The sequence below is a fragment of the Gobius niger genome (genome assembly GCF_951799975.1).
Source record: "Gobius niger genome assembly, chromosome: 1".
In the NCBI taxonomy this organism is placed as follows: domain Eukaryota; kingdom Metazoa; phylum Chordata; class Actinopteri; order Gobiiformes; family Gobiidae; genus Gobius; species Gobius niger.
The window spans coordinates 67,963,505-67,984,211 of record NC_136852.1 but is presented as its reverse complement, the minus strand read 5'-3'; the positions used below and the strand labels follow the sequence as shown (position 1 = coordinate 67,984,211).

At 41.3% G+C, this 20,707-nt stretch overlaps 1 protein-coding gene across 4 annotated transcripts in view; it reads left to right on the top strand.

The window, feature by feature from the left end:
• Positions 1-20,707, top strand: part of grid2 (glutamate receptor, ionotropic, delta 2) — a 651,170-nt gene that overhangs the window by 334,590 nt on the left and 295,873 nt on the right. For all 4 annotated transcript variants that reach the window (XR_013792643.1, XM_079551983.1, XM_079551984.1 and 1 more), the window contains exon 5: positions 19,686-19,739. Coding sequence is in view for 3 of the 4 variants with exons in the window: in XM_079551983.1 (XP_079408109.1) it covers positions 19,686-19,739 (54 nt within the window). In the remaining variant the exon portion in view is untranslated. The remainder of the gene's footprint in view (positions 1-19,685; positions 19,740-20,707) is intronic.

Below are 20,707 nucleotides of genomic sequence, written 5' to 3'. Positions count from 1 at the left end.
CTGGAGATACTGTCCTTTGTCTTTCTGTTTGGACTTCTCCCAAAGTGCGCTCGGAGACTTTCTTAAAACTGCTAGTCAAAATTTCATTCATTTCATTTTGGAAAACGCTAGTTTGGTAGTTTGTGTGGCCTGCGTGGGGAAAATATGGTTTGATTTGAGAATGAGTTGTGAAATTTGAGCACGGTCTTGAATATTGTGGTTACAATTCTATTAATTGTCAAAAGATGTGTCTGTCTCAGTCAGTGATTTTGCGATATATTGTGTTTCTTTCTGTATGGATATTGCGTCACCTAATATCTAATATAATTAAAGGGAAAAGAAAGCTATAATGTGCTGTGGAAGGCCATTCCAAAGTTCCAAAGTTTAGGCGCAGCCACAGAAAAGGCCCAGTCTCCACTAGACTTGAGCCCAGAGCGTGGAACTGAGAGCAGGAGCTGGTCAGCGGACCTCAAGGCTCTGCTCGGGGTGTGGACCTGCAATAGCTCAGACAGGTAGGGTGGGGCCAACCCATGTAGACATTTAAAAGTGAGTAAAAGAAATGTGAACTGTATTCTAAAAGTCACTGGGAGCCGCTAGGTCAGGGGTAATGTGCTCCCATTTTTTGGTATATCAAAATAAGTTATGGTTTGTGACCAATTATGCAACATCTTATGCATGACAATTGTTCATGTTGTTTCCAAGTGCAATGGTATTTGTTATCATGTTTGTGCAAACACTTTTTGCAAGCTTGTGTTTACCAGCAGCTGCCAGGTCATGTGGAGAAACAAAGAAGCAGAAAAGTTTTAAGGTCAGCTGTTTTTCACCTTTTTTTCCTTCCACTCCTGTACACAGTGCAGTCATTCTCAATAGTGTGAGATCAGATTTTTCATTATAGACACTTGTGATCATATTGCAATGCAAGAATTAACATAAAGCAAAGCAGAACAGAAGTGAAAACATGTTAGAGTTTGTTGGCTGGCATGTAAAAAAATCTTTTGAACGATTGTTTCCAATGAACTAATCCCAAAGCTTCTCATCAGTAGCTTTCAGGTTTTTTTTTCCCCCAGTCATTTCAAGCACGCTTTGATCATCATTTTACATTTAGTTGTCTAGACAATGCTATGCTGATCCAAAATAACCTAATTATCCAAAGTTAAACACGCCTTTACTTCTGGATCACTTCCTGTCCCCTGACGACCGTTTTCCTCTGGCTCCGCTGCCTCTCTGGATCTGTGGATGTTGCTACTGTCGGACATCGGTGCTAGTATTAGAACAGGCTGTCACGTGTGTGGAAGACGAGTAAGCTGTGTGAAGTGGAAGCTGGCTAATGAAAGGAGAGGAAAGAATCGATAACGTTGTGTTGGCATCACCCAAGATTGCATTTATCCAGCCCAAATTGCTTCCCGTAAGTGGGTCTGCCTGGTCTGTGTCTATTGGCTCATGTGTCTGTGGGACTCTCGGTGCATGAGTGACACACAAAGTCATATCTGCAGTGATGAACCAATGACCTGTAGCGCTCTTGTATAGTCACCCCTGGAACAGAACCAAGAGAAGGGGAAGACAGATGGGTTTTCCTCACACTTTGGATGGATGAGCAGAGATAGAGATGTCTGTATATCGGGTCACGTCTGGGTCAAGCACAGTTCACGACCTGCCGAAACGCAAACTGAAAACACAACATCTACCCTTCCATCTCCAAAATTTCTGCCTGTCGCACGCTCAAACACAGTCGACCTCTCCATCCTCTCGGCTGACCTCACTGTTGGCAATTTCCCCTGGTAAAGTTGGCGGCGATTGGGGGCAGTGGGTAATCTTTTAATTCATCCGTTTTCTTGGCTGCTGTGGTTTTCTCTGTTCTAGATCTTTATGTCAAAAAGAATTATCACACAGGCTTTTTTATCAAAATGGAGATTACTGCTCATTTGAATGAAGCACTATTCGATATTTCTGTCTTTCTTGGATGCATGATTGTTTTTCTAAAGGTCCTGTTAAAATTTGGAATCCGCTCACATGTGGAGAAATTAAACCATATGATTTTAAAATTACATGTAAATCATAGTAATCATAGAAATGCCATTAGCTTGAGCCTCTTCCTGAAAATTCATGCTTCTGTTTGCCAGTGGCTTTCTATACAAATTAATGATGAAGCCGATCCCTATATTCAAGTGTGGCAAGGTATGACATGTCTGTTTCATGGCATCAGTTCTGTGGTTGCTCTATCATGAATATATGATATAAGATGATGTTTAGTGGCTATTGGAGATGTGTCCAACCCCACAAACAGATGAAAGGAATATGATTTAGTTTTTAGCTCTAAGAGGCCGCTTTTATATGCCAATTCCTTTTGAAAGTAAATCTAAAATTGACATTGATTAATGATTTCTAACTAGGCCTGACCTAAATGACCTAAAATAACATTGAACGGACACAGAAGAGTTTCCTGGACTGCCTGTCTTGCTAATTGTTCCCATACGTTAGGATCAAACGGCAATGATGTGCAGTAACACTGAGCAGTGCCTGCACACTTACTCAAATAAAACTGCATTTATTCAACCAAACATTTCAATCTTAGCGTAGCTTCCTTAGGTCTTATGTGTAGTGACAAGGGCTGGGTACCGTTCAACGGTACCTACTTGGTACCGACCAAAAAGCTCCGGTAGGGGGCGGTATCGAAAAAACTTTTTTTTTCTGTGCTAATTTTCGGTACTTTTTCTCTCCAAACGTCAATAAATGATCCGCAGTGAGTCTAAAAAAGCCTGAACTCATGAGCAGCTTCAGCGCAAATACAGAAGCGAAGCAAAGCTGTAACTTACTCACACTTCAGTCATTATCAGAGATGGCAGAGCCGCGGTCTGAGCCAGGACTAAACCAGGACTGAACCAGGACTTACAGTAAACTGGTTAAAAACCAGGACTAAACCAGGACTGAATAAGAAACTAGAGCTCTTAGACAAAGAGAAAAGCAGTGACAACACGGTAGTGGCAACACGGTATGACAACGAGAAACACATGGGCTTTACCTTTAGCTTTAGCCCCGCAGAGCCTGAAGTTACGCACTGTTGTTTACAACTCCATGCTGCACCAAATGGCAGCACCGGAGCATTTGGGATCAGATTGTTTCTGGAAAAGGTGAGCGCTCACTCTGCATTAGCCATTTTTGGAACAGTTATGGTGGTTTTAGTGACAGAGTGAGCGCTCTCATTATGTAACAGATCTTTGACGCGTGAGGCGCTTTCACTGTCGAACAGCGCAGTGTGTTTAGAAAAGTTTAGCTGAAAGAAAACAGTGCCTGATGTGGATCTGGTCTGTTCCTTTAGCTCAGAAGGTTAAAAAAAACGTCCTTTCTCTCTTTTTATCACTGCTTTAGTGGGAATTCTGCTCAAAAAATGAAGTTACAGGTGGCGCTGCTGCGGCCTGTTTTCTGATGTGCCGTGTTTGTGCCGCTGTGCTGTTTGTTCTCCTGAACGACACTTTTTATACACATTATTTTAACTCAATTAAAATAACATAGGTATCGAAAAAAAGTACCGTTAAGGCACCGGTACCGAAAAGCAGGTATCGTTAAAGTAGTGGTATCGAAAAAAACGAACGGTACCCAGCCCTAGTAGTGACATAAAATCACCTGGAGAAATGTGTTGGCCAACTTGTCCAAGACACCTTTATAAATGGGATTTGAATCTCAAAGGGCCCTTGACTTCTTCCTGGCTAAATGAAGGTGAAAAAAAAAGTAAATTAAATGAAGTGATCAATGCTGGCCGGGGGAAATAACAACGGATACTAGCAACATGATGCTAACTTATGAAACACAGTATTATGGGGTCAGTCAATTCTTGGCTTTCATCAGAGCAAGTTTCAATCATATACATTACAGATTGACAAGGCAGCAGAGAACGCGGCACAATACATGTCGATTAAAAAGCCCCTGTGAGATTGACCATAGATTTGATTATAGTTTGATTGATTACACAGCTCTACACTTTTGAAAGGAAAGGAAATTGCATTATGGCTAAAAGCTCACATGTGCGTCAACATAAGTTATTTACTGTACAAAAACAGACTCCATTTGGCTTTCTGTTCCCCAGGCAACACATTGCAAATGAACCCTGTCTATCATGTTTTAATAAGCGTTATACACTGGAGTTGTTAGCTTCACAACAGTCTCTTAAATCCACAGACTGACCGGCTGTAAATATTTTAGGAGCAAACGCTAATTGAACATTTATATAGCGACCCAATCACTGTCTTAATGTCATCATGGTGTTTTGTCAAGCGGAGCCATGGAGCAAAGATATGTGGCTTTTATTTCAGCGTTCTGCACTCGCTAATATAACCTGACCTTATAGCGTATCCATTCGCTTTGATCAAACAACACGCCGCATGATTTAATAGGAACGTCTAGCGCTGGGGCTTGTAAATTCAATCTAAAAGAGCACTTGTGAAGTTAACGGTCAAATTGACTTTAATGTTGGTAATTGTGTGCGTGGCAGCTTTGACTGAGTAAGTCCAACATGGCTGCACCAACTACTATTATAATTGTTCACTTTCATTGTGTTTTTCATGCTTCAGCCTCAATGGTTAAGGTGCTTTATGCTTATGTTTCTTTATGTTCCCACTAAGCACACAGCCAGGGCCATAAACATGTTCACAGGCCTTAGGACTGAAACCCCACACACATGACACGACAGGGAGGAGCTTTACAGTGGTATGGCTTTTCTAAATGAGATGTAAATGAGCTCTATTGTAACTCCGAGAGAGGTGAGAACAGCCCAAAAGTTTAGAGGCCGATTCCTCTCTTTGACATATTTCCAGTTCCTTAAAGCAGAACTAAGTAATTCTTGCCCTTAGAGGCCATAAGCGCAACTGCAGGTGCAAGTTACGATTTTTTAACTTATTGATTGTCTTGGAGAGTAAATACTACGCTGACAGGAAAGGTGAAGGGAGAGAGGGATATTGTACATCCAATTATACAACGGAAATATTTTTTTTCACTCAAACTTGGCAGTAAATGCTGTTTAAAGTGACGTGAGCCCGCAGTGTGTATTGCTTGCTCCGGTCCGGTGGCAGTCAAGTTGCAAATATGGTTTTCTGGCGAGAGACACCAGGGGGAGATGAAAGACCCTTCAATCATCTCATAAACACTTGTATTACCCCCACAGGGACTACGAAAAGGATTTATTAAGGTAAACACATTACTTTGTACTGCTTTAATTCAACTTGCCACATCTTCTCCAAATATGTCCCACACAAAATGTCCCAAAACCGAGTTGTGTCTTCTGTTCTCGTGATGGGTCACATATGTCTTAAATGCTAAAACCACCTTCAACAGTGAAAGTCTTGTTCAGACACAGCACAAATCAATACAAGAATGTTCCCCCTCCCACGTCCCCTGCTTCTCACCATTGCCCAATGTTTACCTTAGCCCTATCAAGACAGCTCATTCTATTTGTTCCAGCCATTGATCGGCTCACATCTAAATGCCAGCTTTCATATCGTCATATCGGCAGCGCGGGCCCGTTCGTGTATGCGTGTTCCTGTAGATTCTCTGTGGACTTGCCTGGACTGCCGGCAGGTCGATAAAATGAAAACGGCGCAGTTTGCTCATACAGGACATAACAGAAGTCTAGCCGCATGATAGCTTGATAGATGTTTTCATGCTGCCCCTCTTACCCTTTGCCATCGCAGCACATACTGCCGAAGACCTTGGCTGTCCTAGTATCGCATTACATGTCAGCCAAACTGAGGCGGCTGAGTGCGACTTAAGGATGTCGGGGGAGACCTCTTGCTGAAAGGACAAAAAAAAGGGGGGATACGGCTCGGCTGCTCTTTGTGCTTCTTTTCATCAGAAGGAGAAAGGTTGATCAATAATAGCAGTGTTATGTGTGCTGAGATGGGGAGCAGGGTCGGACCTTGTCAAGTTTCGGTTTAGTGGCTTTTGTTGACGTGACAGCTTACATATGTCGGTGTGCACTGGGCGTATGTGTGTATAAAGGGGTCGGGTGTAAAGTAGCAGTGGAGGCACAATGTCAAAGTGTGGAGTGAGGATAAGGATTTTAATTTGAGACTGAGGAATTGTGCCACATATACCACAAGATGGCGGAACTGTGGCTGAGTGGTTGGTGTCCTTGTCAGTACAGCAAGAGAGTCTTGAGTTGGATTCCTTGGCAGTTTTAGGGCCTTTATCTGTGGAGTTTGCATTTTCTCTTTGTGGGTTTCACCAATGTAAGACAATAGCTTTATCCTCCAGTTTGGAACTTGTAGCCGCCAACCTACGTAGTGGCCCACAGGTTGCCTTCTGCTCCTGACAGGTGTCTCCAGCAGCTTGACCAGCACAATCTTGAATGTTTCAGGTTGATCACATTATAGCATTAGATCCCAATCCAGGACTACATGTACATTGATTTTGAAAGCACTCACCGTGAGCCAGGCGTTTAATTCAGGCTCAATGTCCGGGCAATTAAGGCCCATACTGAAGCAGTTCCCGACCCATTGAGAAATTGGCTTCTTTCCTTTGCAATCTTTTCCCAATATTCCACTTTAATCCCATGCACTCAACAGTTATAGACTTTGTTCATTAGCGTGTGGCCACAATTAAATCAGACAAGCTAATTAAACAAACAGTAATGGCGGTGATTTAGAGTCGTTAGTTGTTGGGCGGAATCACGAAGGGCCTTGACACCCCTCTGCGCCGTGTCATGGTATGGTCCACTGCTTCCAACACTAGCACTTAATTATATTGCCATCCATTTTATCCTATGTGCAATGGCTGAAATCACTGCTAATCAAATGTGTTATGGATCTGCCTTGGCACAGGAAGAGAAGCAATTTAAAGAAAGTATTCTGAGCGCAATATCTTTGATCTCAGTAGGTTGAACGTTTGAATATTTTTATATACTGCTTTAAAATCTTTCAGTTTCAGACTCACTACATTTTTCTTAGGTTCATAGAAAACAAGTGTATGTATGAATAGTTTTGAATAGTTTTGGAGTGTTTTGCAAATTGTTTCTCCTCCTCATATCACTGGTCCTGGCTCACAGCAGCACTTGGGCACACTACCAGCTCACTTGCTTCATAAACTTCTCTGACCACTCCTACCAAAGTCTAGCCTTGGTCCCGACAGAGACCGACTTAGTTTAATTAACACGCTGCACTCACAGACGGCTAAAGGATAAGCTATCGGCTAAAAAAATGCTAACCGTTTAGGCTTTGTAATCTCCGTTGGTGTTTGCCTTGGGGCGACAGTTTGTGTGGTTTTCAGAGTGTGGAACGAGGCTTGCAATCGCTCTGTGTCAGTGCTGTTTGTTGATAGGCAGCAGCTTCTTACAGTAATGCATCGTGTAAACTGCCCACTCGCACTCACGCTTGGTTCAATGTGACTGTCTGGCTATTCTAATAAGGCACGCAAAACGGACAGGACTGTCCGTTTTTGAGCAACCAATTATGCGCTACTCAACACAAGTTGCACCCGTGCGACTAGTAAAAAAGTTAGTCTACAGTAGAGCCCTGAATGATATCGCGCAAATGTAGCATTTTGTGTTAATTGAACGTATCTTCCCAAATGTATTTGTTGGACCAACAAGTCAAGTTTATTATATATCCTCTCTCCTTCCAAGTCTGTGGAAAATGTGCCCATTTTACAGTTGCTCTTTTGCTTGTCCATTAAAGGCTTGTACCTGGCGCTGCCACTTTGTCAGCTCAGGTGAAAATGAGGTCAGCAAAACACCTTCGCACAAAATAATGGAAAAATACTACTGCCCCCTCGATTTCTGCCCACATCTCCACAGCAGGCAGTGATGTCAGATGAACAGCTACTACAACTAAACTGGCTCATTTCTGTCAGTTTTTTTTTTTACAATGCCGACTCTGAAAGAGCTTAAAGCATGCAATCTGTGAAAATGTGAGTGAGAAATTATAGACAGAAGAGAGGTGGCGAGAGATGGCAGTATTTTAGAGTGCCAGACACTCAAATATGTGTGCATTTTCATGGGCTTTAAATGTAAGCGATGAAGAAATACTTAAAGGGCTGCGTTAAAGGGACTATAGGGATTTTAAAAATGTTGAAATTAAGTGTTTTCCTCCCCCTACATGTTCTAGCCATGTCCTAATGTGTAGAATGAGCCCAGACCTGTTCACCACAACTGCCTCTAAAATCCTGCACTGTCACTCAAAAAGGTGTCACTTCGGGCCCGAATTGCCGTCATGCACGAGCTTAATATAGAAGGTGCAGTTACACATATGGCCTGAGGTGGCAGTAGTGAGTATAAAATGGCAAATTTGCATCCAGCCCCTTTAAGTGATACATTTGAATCAGATAATTGTACATCGCTTTAAAGCTGAACTCAGGGTCTCTTTAAATACATTTTTTTTAGGTGTTTATACCTATTATTTATGTTAGATTCATATAAAAAAAATTAGATTGCGGGATAATTGCGGAGCTATACTAAACATGATTTCTGAACAGAATTGTGGAACATGACTTTTTGCCACAAAAATGTGTTTAGACTTGTGTGTAGTGAAGTCCCACAGGAGGGCGACGTATTCAGTGCATCACTTGCTTGTCAATGTTAAGTCTCATATTGCAAATGCAAATTGAAGAATTTCCTCAATTTTGTGTGTTTAAGAAACACAGAGGGCGAATCGTTCGCCACGGATGGCGTATTATTCAACGGTTCACATTGTGTGTCTTTGAAGTTTGCACTACATGTACTCGCTCCGTGTCTGTGTTACCTCTACGCACCACGCCTCTTTCTATCCCTCCCCTCTCTGTCCTCCGCATATTTATTCAGGTCAATGCACTCTCAGCTCCGATGTGAGTGTGCATTGTGTTGGAACCATTTAGTTTCCGTGTGAAATGCAAAGCAAAACCATGCGGCGTCCCACAGTCTGACATGGATGGAGCTGCACTTTACGGAGAGCCCACGGGCTGCGCGGTCAGAGATGGAGCAGCGCCGTGTCTTTATTTTAATTATGGCTTGATTTTCAATCTGTCAAAATGACTAGACGGCCTTCGGAATTTCCCATCAAAGATGAAAATAATGACTGATGAGACTTTTCGGTGATGTAACCTCTTATTGAAGCTTTCAAAAATGGCAGATATATGAATATTTGATATCCGTCCACTCATCTCTACAAATAATACATCTGTATGTACGAGCATCAAAAAACGTTGTATGGGAAAAAAAGTTTAAGGATTGGTATTTTCAACCCTTTTTACTGGAGTAGCCAAAAAATGTCCCACATAATTATTAAGACTTGGAAGCTTAATGCAGCTCTGCCTCATAGAAACAAAATGTTTTTGAGGCTATAATTATGCAGAATGATTAAAAATACCATCTGTGGAGATGTGTGCTAATTCAACAAGGCCACCAAAAATTGGTCTGAGGGCTGCATTTGGTCCCCGGGACGCACTTTGTGCACCACTGCTATAAATGGATATAAACCTTCTCCCTATGTGTGCTTAAGTAGCATTACTCTGACATGTGCAGCGTTAGTAAAATGTCACCAGAAGTCGTATAGATGGTAAAGCTTTTGACAGTGGCTTGACATTGTCTTTTCACACGCAGCATGTCATACCCAGCATGTAATCAAACATGCATGAGGCGCGCTATGGGAACAGTGTGACGATGTTCAAGTGACATTAAGCCTAAATGGCAGCAGGTATGATGTGTCAAGGAGAGAAAGCTTATGTTGACGTGCCCCGAATACCAAACCTGGCCAACAAGGAGCCATTTTCCAAAGAAGTTTTTTTTTATATTCCTAGTTTCATTTGGAGGTCAGAGAATCAGTAAAACACAAATTTGTATTCTATGTCATAATGAATGTAAAACTGTACTCGCTTTAACAAAAAACTGCCTTAGAAATATTGTTATGGTTGTGTAGAAAACCTCTTAATACAGAAAGGCCCCTTATACACAACAATTTGCTATATAATGTGGTTTAAAGGAATAGGCCACCGTTTTTACATACTGAGATATGTTCTTACCTTAGCTTTGACGAGTTCTTTAGGACCTGTCTGGTCTTCACCCGTGCCTTCAATCACGTAAACACAGCGCAGACGGCGTTAGCATTTAGCCTCTCCCCCTCTCCACTATAGCTCCAAAACAGGTCAAGATAGAAGCTACCAAGCTCTTCCACGTTTTCCCTACTTAAAGGGGCTATATCATGCTATTTTAGCCATTCCAAAGTTAAGTATAGGCATTTATATGATATATTGTACCTCTACCATTATGGAGCACTCATTTTTGTGATAAATATAAGTGTTTTCTGGAGGTATTTTTCAAACCCGGAAGACACAACGCTTCGATTCAGTTAACTCCGCCCCCTCTCTCCGCGCATACAACTTTACCGTAATATAAATAAACAACAATAAGTGAAGTTACTTCACGATGCAGTTATACGGAGTTGACATCTGCAACACAGCTTCATAAATGGCTAACACACATGCTAATATGCTAACACACAAGCTAACCCGCGTTTGGACTAACTCACCGCACTGGTCCATCGCTGTTTACATTATGGGACTCGCGTTGGTTATAAAAGTTAATCCACTTTGATTCTGGCGAAGGTTCCCCAAACATCCATCAGTGACAATCACAGAAAAACACCATTTTGGTGATAGTCGCTGAATCCCGGAGAAAAAAACAGCTGAGTGGCCTCTTCCTGAAAAGGGTTGAATATAAACTCCTCGTCCTCGTAGCCAAACGCGCTTCTTTTTCTCCGTCCGTGACATTATCGTTAGTTAAGAATAAAAAACAGGTGTCCAGAGTAGGTAACGAGCTCCATCTTCACAGCTGCAGCGCAAACATGACTGATCTGTTCAGACGCGATGTGTTTGTTTTGGCCACAGCTGACCTGGAAGCACCTCGGGCACATCCTTTTTATTTTTTTTATTTTATTTTTTCTTCTTTTTTCTCTCTTTGTTTCTCTCTTACGACAGAAATAATGAAAAAGCTGTTTTACAAATTAAAATCAGGCCGTAAGCATAGAATTAAGACATTACATTACAGACGTCGAGCACTTCCGTTCCGTTGTTACGACACAACTGAACACTCAGTCGTTCACCAGGAGAGGGAGGAGCAGCTGCTCAGAGAGCAGGATTCAGGAGGATTACTGAGAGCTGCGTGAATGAAGCCGCAAACCACTCTGGGGGTGTTTTTGATAAGGAAATAGCATAACAACATGGCTAAAAGCTCCAAAAAGTCGATTTTGCATGATATAGGACCTTTAAATATGGTTACGTGAAGTGTTACACTACAAAGTATAATACACAATTACACACACATTACTCACTTTACTGTGTGGATGCCAAATTACTCCTGGTATTATTACGCCTTACAATATAGTCCCCCTTTTATCCGCTTAGAAAATCCACATTGTTTAATTTTGTGTATTATACTTTGTAGTGTAACACTTCACGTAACCATATTTAAATAGGGAAAACGTGGAAGAGCTTGGTAGCTTCTATCTTGACCTGTTTTGGTGCTATAGTGGAGAGAGGGAGAGGCTAAATGCTAACGCCGTCTGCGCTGTGTTTACGTGACTGAAGGCACGGGTGAAGACCAGACAGGTCCTATAGAACTCGTCAAAGCTAACATAAAAACATATCTCAGTATGTAAAAACGGTGGCCTATTCCTTTAAGATTGTTATAATTCTGGATTAAATTTGTAGTTTGCATAATTAAACTGAGATTTTGATATGTTGTAAGTTAACTGTCAGGTCTGTATGCCAACTCACGTAAACAACTGGTTTATAAGTAGTTTATTAACATGTACGTACATGACGTTACTAAACCATCTTTTTAGTAAATGTTTATGAAGGCTTATAAATATTCTGGTGACACACGTCACCTCCATCACCAGGTGACGCTTCTGAGGAAGATCACAGGAAGTGATCGGAACTAGTAAAGCAGGTAAACAAACCTTCTGTCTTACTAAAAGGCTGTTTTGCAGCTGATCAAAAGTTTAGAACCACATGCCTTTAAAAGGCCAAATCTGTGCTCAAACGTCCTGATGGCAAAGGCAAAAAATCATTTTTTGTTTAAAAACGTGGTTTGGTTGATGAGCTGCATAAGCAGAGCCTCTCACAGGTGGAACACAGTAAGACTGTAATTTTGGATTTCTGAAAAGATCTTGAGGGTTATGGATCAAAAAAGTCAAGTGGAGACCCAAAAAATGTCTGATTGGCTGTCCGGTAAGGCACTGGACGATCCTCGAATGAAGGAGCCAAAGTCTAATAACCATCTGATGCATCTGCAACTGAAGGGCTTTAAAAACACAAAACTTCTTCAAAGGCTTTGTCTGTTTGGACTTACAAGAGAGCACCATGGAAGATAAGATTCTTACTGAGAGAAGACGTGGCTGCACAGTTCTCTTAGGTCAGTCAATCACCAAAAATAGCTCAAATTTGGAAAATCCTGGGGGGAAAAAACACAGCGTGGTTAAAAATGTGATATCCCCTTCAGAGCTGTCACAGGAGGAAACTCTATCTTTAGAAACAATAAACACATTATGGTGATCGTTCTGGAGCAGCCCTGTCAGCACCTCACCATGAGGACTTGTTACTTTTGTTTACTGTTTTAGGTAATGCAGCTATTTGTACAATGCTTCATACTCTACAACATGACAATCGGCTTTTGATTCTGATCCCAATACCAAATATTGATGTCTGCTCAAATGAAAATGAGTTGAAAATGAGTTGATGCAATGGCAAAACTTGTTTTTACAGACATCAAACTTCCCCCTACCTCTTTCAAACACATATGTCTCAAACGTGTGACTCAAACTGGCACCTTTCTCCTCAATTGCCCATAGTAGAAATTATCCTAAGGGTTTATGGAAGTTGTTAGACTTTAGTCGGTTTGTTCACATAAAACCAAGCCATTTTCAAGCGTTTTCATTTTCTTCCCCTCTCAAGTTTTTTTTTTTCTTTTTCAGCCATTTCCATTGTACAACATTTGAGATGGAATGAAGGCACTGGATGATAACAGTAATCAAACCAGCACACTTCAAGACCTTGTAAAGATGCTTTTTCTGCCCCCTCGTACACATCAACACATGAGCACAAATTAATTACAGTCATCGAAGAGCTGGCTTGGAAGAATCGGGTTAATAGCATGCTATTTTTCTGAGCATGTCAACAGACGTCGCAAATAGAATATAACAAATAGGATCTTTGTGGAGGTAGGTGGTAATGGAAAATTGAGAATTCTGAGATTGTTGTTGGTCTGTTTGCTTGGTTTGATCACAAATAGACTGTGAAATCAAATTATACAGCTAGCTTTTAATTAGCAGGTGTTAATTAATAGGCAAACCCACTTCACATTCATGCATGATGAGTAGTGCATGTTTGTTCTCAGCGGGGGTGGATTAGTTCTCGTGACATGCTTTAATAATAGTAGATCAATGTGGCGGATGAATGGAAACATATTGATCAAATGAGCAAGGTGATACAACTCTGTGGCTGAAGGGTTAGCACTCGTAGGTCCCTAGTTGGATTCTAGGACCTTGTGCGGGCCTGTCTTTGTGGAGTTGCCCCCCTGATGAGTTTCCTCCCGGATGAGCTTATAGCTATAGCCTTAATTAGGGTTTAAATCTTAAAAATCATCATCCGTCTTAAGGATTGTCGGTAGAAATGCACCATCTTTTTTTCACCCCATGCCAATGATTGGAGTTTGAGAATTTGATGATACTTGATATCAGCTCATACAAACCGATAGCTGTCTATGTAAGGACCCTGATTTGCAGTGAGTGACATTGAACATATACAGCAAATATAATGGTGGTAGATGGAAGAGGGTCGTCTCACGTAGAAGATATTTTGTGTCATCAAAATGTGAATTTTTTATTTGTGCTTTTTAATTTTTTTGCATTTTTGTCCTCGAATTTCAGACACTGGATATTCAACAGATAATTCAAAGTGTTTGCTGCTCATTTTTAAAGGGTTTTACATTGAAATTGAAAATTCACCTTTTAAATATTCACTGTGTTATTTTTCCACACGTCCAATTCAATTAAATATTCAATGTAGAAAAAAAAAGAAGCAAAAATCCTGTAGAATCGATGACAAAGGACTCTAAGGATAGTTTGAAGGGCTGAAACGAAATATTAGATTGGATTTGGATGGTAATACTTTATCAAGTATCGCAATACTTTAGAGGTATTTTTATCATGCACTCCTTTGTTTTCCAGTAGCAGGACTTTGTGGTAATGCACTTTTCAATCAAAATTCTTAATGGGCGTCTCTGGTCTCAGTCATCCAGGATCGATTGCTCATGCCTTGAGATCCAGGATGTGAATTTCACACAAAATTTCTACTGTTGAATTTAATTCTCTAAATTCTCTAAATATTGAGTATTTTAAGGGTGAATTTATGTATTTGATTTTTTTTATTGCAAATTTTGCAATCTGAATTAAAGGAATAGGCCACCGTTTTTATATACTGAGATATGCTCTTACCTCACTTTAGACGTGTTAATATATCCCCGTCTGGTCTTTGTCCGTGCGCTCTGTCACGCAAACGGAGCACATACGCAGCCTCTCCCACATGTCACATAGCTCCAAAAAAGCTCACGATAGAAGCTACCAAGCTCTTCCACGTGTTCCCTATTTAAATAAAGTTACGTGAAGTGTTTTCATGTGTTTTCACTCCTAAAGGTTATTGACGGAAGTGAGCGGGGAAGTCTTTAGGAGTTACTGCGCGGACGTTTTGCTCCTCGTATCATTACGCCTCACAATATAGTCCCCCTTTTTATTTGCTTATAAAATCGACATGTTACATTTCTGTGTAAATATACTTCGCATGAAAACACTTCACGTAACTTTATTTAAAGAGGGGGTATTATGCTTTTTTCAGCCACATAGCACCAGTCTATAGGACACTACAATGATGACGAAACCTTCTGTTGGTCTGTCAATGCAGTAAATTAGAATAACTGCCTTGTATAAAATTGCTCTCTCAAAATGGCGTTAGCAAATGACTTGAAATAGGCCCCTGTCTCTTTAAAAACCTCTGACCCTTTCCGACACGCCCCCTCCACACGCTGTCTGTGGCATCACAACACTCCGCTCGTTGTCTCAAGTATTGAAACTACGATCGGTGCATTTTAATTTTTATTGTTGGAAAGGACCTACTGTTTATCACTTTGTGAACAATGGCCACACAGGATATTATTTGGAAACAAACCTTCCACACCGGACGCTTGGAAGGGGCTCTTGCCTGAAAAATAACTGCTGTTTGGAGGCTATCTCTTTGCATCTGCCATGCCCTATGGATCTCTAACTATACCCCCATGGACGACACCAGGATCTGCAGGAGCCCATACGATTCAAAGACGGACATTATCTGTGCAAGTGGACAATGGTTTTTCGAGGTTACCCGTTAGCTTGTTATAATCGACTACAGCTCATTGTTGATGAAAAGTCTGTAATAAACCACAAATGTGTAAAGCCAGGCTCATTGTGTGATCATCGTAAAGGCTGCTTCGAGTAGTTGCTGCTTTATTGACGTTATTTGTGCATAATATGCTGCCTGTTTTCAATGAATGTTGTGAAGGTGAAGGTTGTTAGCTTGTCGCGGCTAATAGTGACTTAGCTCCGAGAGAAACCACTCGGCTACGACTCACTGTAGATGAAATGTGAGCAATAAACTACACAATCAACAAGCCAGGCTCCGTGTGTGATCATCATAAAGGCTGCTTCAAGCAGTTGCCTGTTTTAGTGACGTTTTCAATGCATAATATGCTTGTATTCAGTGAATTTTCCCGTTAGCTTGTCGCGGCTAGCTTGTTAGCTCCGGGAGAAAACCACTCGGCTATGACCCATTGTAGATGAAATGTGAGCAATAAACTTCCAAATCAACAAGCCTGGCTCCGTGTGTGATCATTGTTAAACGGTTCTTTATGTGTGTGGTGGTTTTATTGACTTTATTTGTGCATATTTCTCGTTTTCACGTGATGACTCGAGGTTTAGCTTAGCATTAGCTTTCTCCGGAGGCTCTGTGCATCATCAAGGCCCAGCGCAGAACCAGACACTGAAATAAGTGTTCTTGTCACCGGTTTTAATCCTGGGTGTTTCGGTAACAGAAACACTGATGTGTGTCTTTGTAAAAGTCTGCTGTGGCTCCGGTTCACAACACATGAAGCTAATCATCCATGATGACTCTGTTTACATCTTAGGGCTAGACACTGCGGGGAGGGGGTTCTGCTGAGGAGCAGTGGTTGGTTACTCGGCTGGTGACGAAAGGTCGGAGGCGTATCCTGGAGGTCGAGGGCGTTTCCTGAAGGAATCAGGCGTTTTATCCCTAAAATGGCTGCCATCAGAGTTTCTACAGATTACTCGAAAATACGTGAATGTGCCAAGGCAACACTTCAGGCATGGTTTTAATGAGGGAATGACTTAATAACATGATGTAAAGCTTGAAAAAGTCGATTTTGCATAATAGGCCCCCTTTAAATAGGGAACACGTGGAAGAGCTTGGTAGCTTCTATCGTGAGCTTTTTTGGAGCTATGTGACATGTGGGAGAGGCTGCGTATGTGCTCCGTTTGCCTGGCAGAGCGCACGGACAAAGACCAGACGGGGATATATTAACACGTCTAAAGTGAGGTAAGAGCATATCTCAGTATATAAAAACGGTGGCCTATTCCTTTAAGGCCTGAGACGCAGGCTGTTTCCTTCAATAAATGTCATTCATTATAAACTTTGGACACATGCCAGTTTTCTGTTTACACATTTTAAGGTAACACATTATTTATTATAATTAATGTATTGCAGTATATGTCAGATCGTAGTATTGGATCGTGACAAAAGTGGATCGTCCCAGCCCTATTAGTTAGTGATACCGATACCTGAACGATACTAAAATATTCGTCATCTAGGTAAAACAGAACTAATGTTATGTTAAATATTCCATACAAGATTATTTCTTTTAAATCTGTATCATGTATTTGAGCTGAAACAACCAAGTACCTTTCGTTAGCACTGCCCCTCGACCCAATAGGCATCAAAACTTGTACTTGTTTTCGATAAATAACCCCCCAGATTAATACCTGACATATAATTTTGGAACCAACATGATTTACAAATGTTAAAAATTTGATCCACCGTATTTTCTGTTCTTTGGCTCACTTAAAGCATTTAAGTACTTAGGACCACTCTCTAATCCAACTAGATTTCCTGACTTGCCCTTTCCTCTGCTCCCTCCAAATCAGATTTATAGCACTGCAGACTTCTCTCCAACTTTTTTTTTTTTTTTTTTTTTTGTGGTCCGCAAGAGGTGACTTTTTTTTTATTGACAGAATGATTGGATTTGCCGGGCACCGCGCCGCCCGTGTTCTGTGTGATCCCCTGACTTCAGCGAGGAGGCAGTGAGCACAAATGAAGCTTTTGTTGAGCCGGTCAGCGAGGTTAGATGGATCTCTGCGGCAGCATTAAAGTACCGAGGCCCAAGTGACTCCCTACCTGTCATCCTGAAGCTGAGTTGTTAGATGGGCCGTGTCATTGGACCCAGGGACCACATTCCAACAGATACATCGCGCCACTGTGTGTGTGAAGAGGGTTTATTGGGGGGGGCGCACGTCCAGCCCAGAGCGGCGGTGTGTCAGTGGCCTGCCCTTTCGCTAATTAGCCTCAAACATCTGTGCAAATGGCAGCCTCCCGGACGCAGCAAGACCAGGAACAACAATGGGATTTACACATGCAAATGATGGCTCCATTTAGACTCTGTGTCACTGTAATGAAATGTCTGTGTTAATATGTGACATAACAATTTCAAATAGGCACAATAGGCTAAGGTTCTCCAGATATGGGGATGGGTCCTTTAATTATTTTATCCTATTATTTAAAGTACCTAAATACACATTGGATTGGAGACATTGGTTACTTTCCATGGGTCGTCGAGCACAACACTGGACACAAGGCGCGCATAGAGCTCAACTGTCCCGCCCACTCATTCAAAATCTCCTTCGGCTGGTCAAAAAATTCAAATATCAAGAGTTTAAAGGCCTGACCGAGGCTAACTATGTGGCACGGATATTTTTGAAAGACCATAAAATCCAAAATAGTTTTTTAAATGCCTGCATAACTTTCTGGTTTGTAGTTTGAGACATGTCTTGTCATTTAAAGCATGTATGTTAGTTTACCAAATAGCTTACGTTTGTACGCAACGGGCAGGACTGTTCTGGCTTTCCAAACGTAGTATTTGTATCAGTGAGCCTCTGATAGAAATGCAAGTTATTACATCATGTTTCAATCAACTAAGCAAAGTCTGCCACCATCATTGCATTTTGCCCCTCAGTCATTCTGATTTTTCACCCCAATTTAACTGATTTATCTTTATATACTGTACTATATAAAGAACAGTATATAAAACTTTTATCAAATTAGGTCTGAATGTCTACATGCTTTAAAGAGATTGGAAGTGTGGTTTTAGAAAATGATTCTTCAGCTTTGAGCCTAGCGTATAAATAGCCTGTATGTTGAAATGAAGGCCAATTCTCCACTTCAGTCAAGCTAACGCCATAACAGCCGCATAATTTTGGATGGTTTATTTGAAGATATTAATCTGCTCTTCAGACATGACATTTACTTTTCCATTCCCCTCTCCCCTCCGCCGTCACCGCTGCTCGCTCCCATATCCGGTGGACAGGATGCTTTACGGCAACCGCCTGTGTTCTAATGATGAAGTTTTATGGCGACTTTGTGGGAGATTAAAGCACTATTAGCCACGCTCCGTCACCCGCTCCAGCTGTTGCCTTTTGTTTACGGCTAAAAAGTGTTTTATGACGGCACGGCGCTACAGTTACCTACACAATTATGGCTAATGATATACGAGTGGGACTGTATTTTAGCTCCGCCGGCGACGCAACGCCGAGCGCTGTGCGAAGTGAGAGGCCCAGAGGATGCATAAGGCATTGCTTAAAGTGATAATGGCTCAGAGTGACGGAGAGGGAGATGACGGCATGTTATGAAATATGACTAATGAGTGTTGTCATTCAAATCAACAAAGGAATGGTCTAATAATATAATACATTTAGGCAACCAATAAGTATTACAGATGGTAGTAGCCTACTCGTTTTACATTGCACATTGCTTGGATTTTGGCTGGCTGGATGTATTGATAAATCAGACTCTAGCATTTGAAGTCAGCAAAAATATCGGGAGATTTCTGCCATAGTTTCAATCAGCAAATGTAATCTGTTGACGCAAACTATGATGGAATGCACTGCCCTGGCCAAAAGAAAAACGTAACCACCAAAGAAGATCCCAGACTTCAATATTTTAGCTTTGATTATGGCACACTGTCGGCTCACTATGGAACTGTTTTGATGAGCTTATTTCCGTCCAGTGTTGTTTTAATCTTTCACCAAGATCTTGTCTTGATGATGGGAGTTGATGATGGTTCTCGATGGTTTAATTTTTTAGTAATGCGTAGGGTAGTTCTTTCTCTCCAGTTTTAGTCGTTTCTGCTTGATGCATGCCAATGGTTTGATGGTTCTCAAACAAACTAAATAATTTCCATAACTATGAGATGTGTCTTTGGTTGTTAAAGAAATGAGAAGCTACTCATGGCATCAGTTGGGGGTCAGATAACTTGTTGCCACCTGAAGGATATTTGCCCATGCAGCTGTTATCCAATAGGAGGCTCTTCCATATTTTCTTCTCATATGCACAAGATTTCTATCCTAACATCCCCGTTTTATTTCCCTGTGTTGCAGGTGGTGGAGACCAACCTGGTGGCCTTCGACTGTCACTGGATATTGATAAATGAGGTGAGTGCCATGAGATGATGTATGGGTCCAGGAGGTCCACGCACCTTCAGACTGCTTCATACTGCTTATTGTGTTCAGCCATTATCGAATCACAACTCCCCCGGCGTCTCTCTTTTCACCATAGCTTTCCACATTGCCTTAAAGCTTACATTTTTCAAACAGATTTGCCTCAAACCACACACCACAATATCAACAGACACTCTTACTCTTATTACTTAGTATTACTGGTTTCTTACCTATGGGTTTCAAATGGAAGATGAAATTAATTCGTTAATTTAAAGCCATAATACATTAGGTCCTCTTCAAAATGAGTTATCGTTTTTGCTCACAGTTAAATAAAAGAAAAGAAGCAAAAGATGATGCTTCTTTGTTCTTGTTAAGACCATTACATAAAGTACAGATGTTTTATTGGTATCCATTTCAGCCTATTCCAATCTCTTCCAATAAACGACTTGTGGTTATGAACTAAAGCATCAATCTTTGCCACGCACAAAGACACAGGATCGATCTTTCTGTCATCAAGAATATTTGCCGAGTATAAAGCCCTGCAGCTGGTAATTTGAATGTGCACATAGTTTGTTAATGTAAGCCTTGGGAGAGAATGGGCAGAATCACCACAGGGGGGGTCTGTGGTGCTGCTCACTCACATTGACTGCAAGTACTGAGTGTGGAGGCAAATGGCTCTGGCTCTCACGACCACCACAAACATCATTTGTCACTGAATAGTGGTTTTGCTATGTTGATGAGGTTACTACAAATTTGTTTTGCTACAGCTTAAAGGCTTGCAATTCAAAAGCAGCTCCAACAAGAATGGTGGGACAGAAAAATCTGACTTGGAAGAATCGTAGAATTTTACATTTCGACATTTTAATCATTTGTCACACACATTTTTTTATGATGCCGTGAATCTCAAGGTTTCTGTAGGCTTACTGTATCTTGGACACCACAGTAAAGCAGTACTAAGTTAC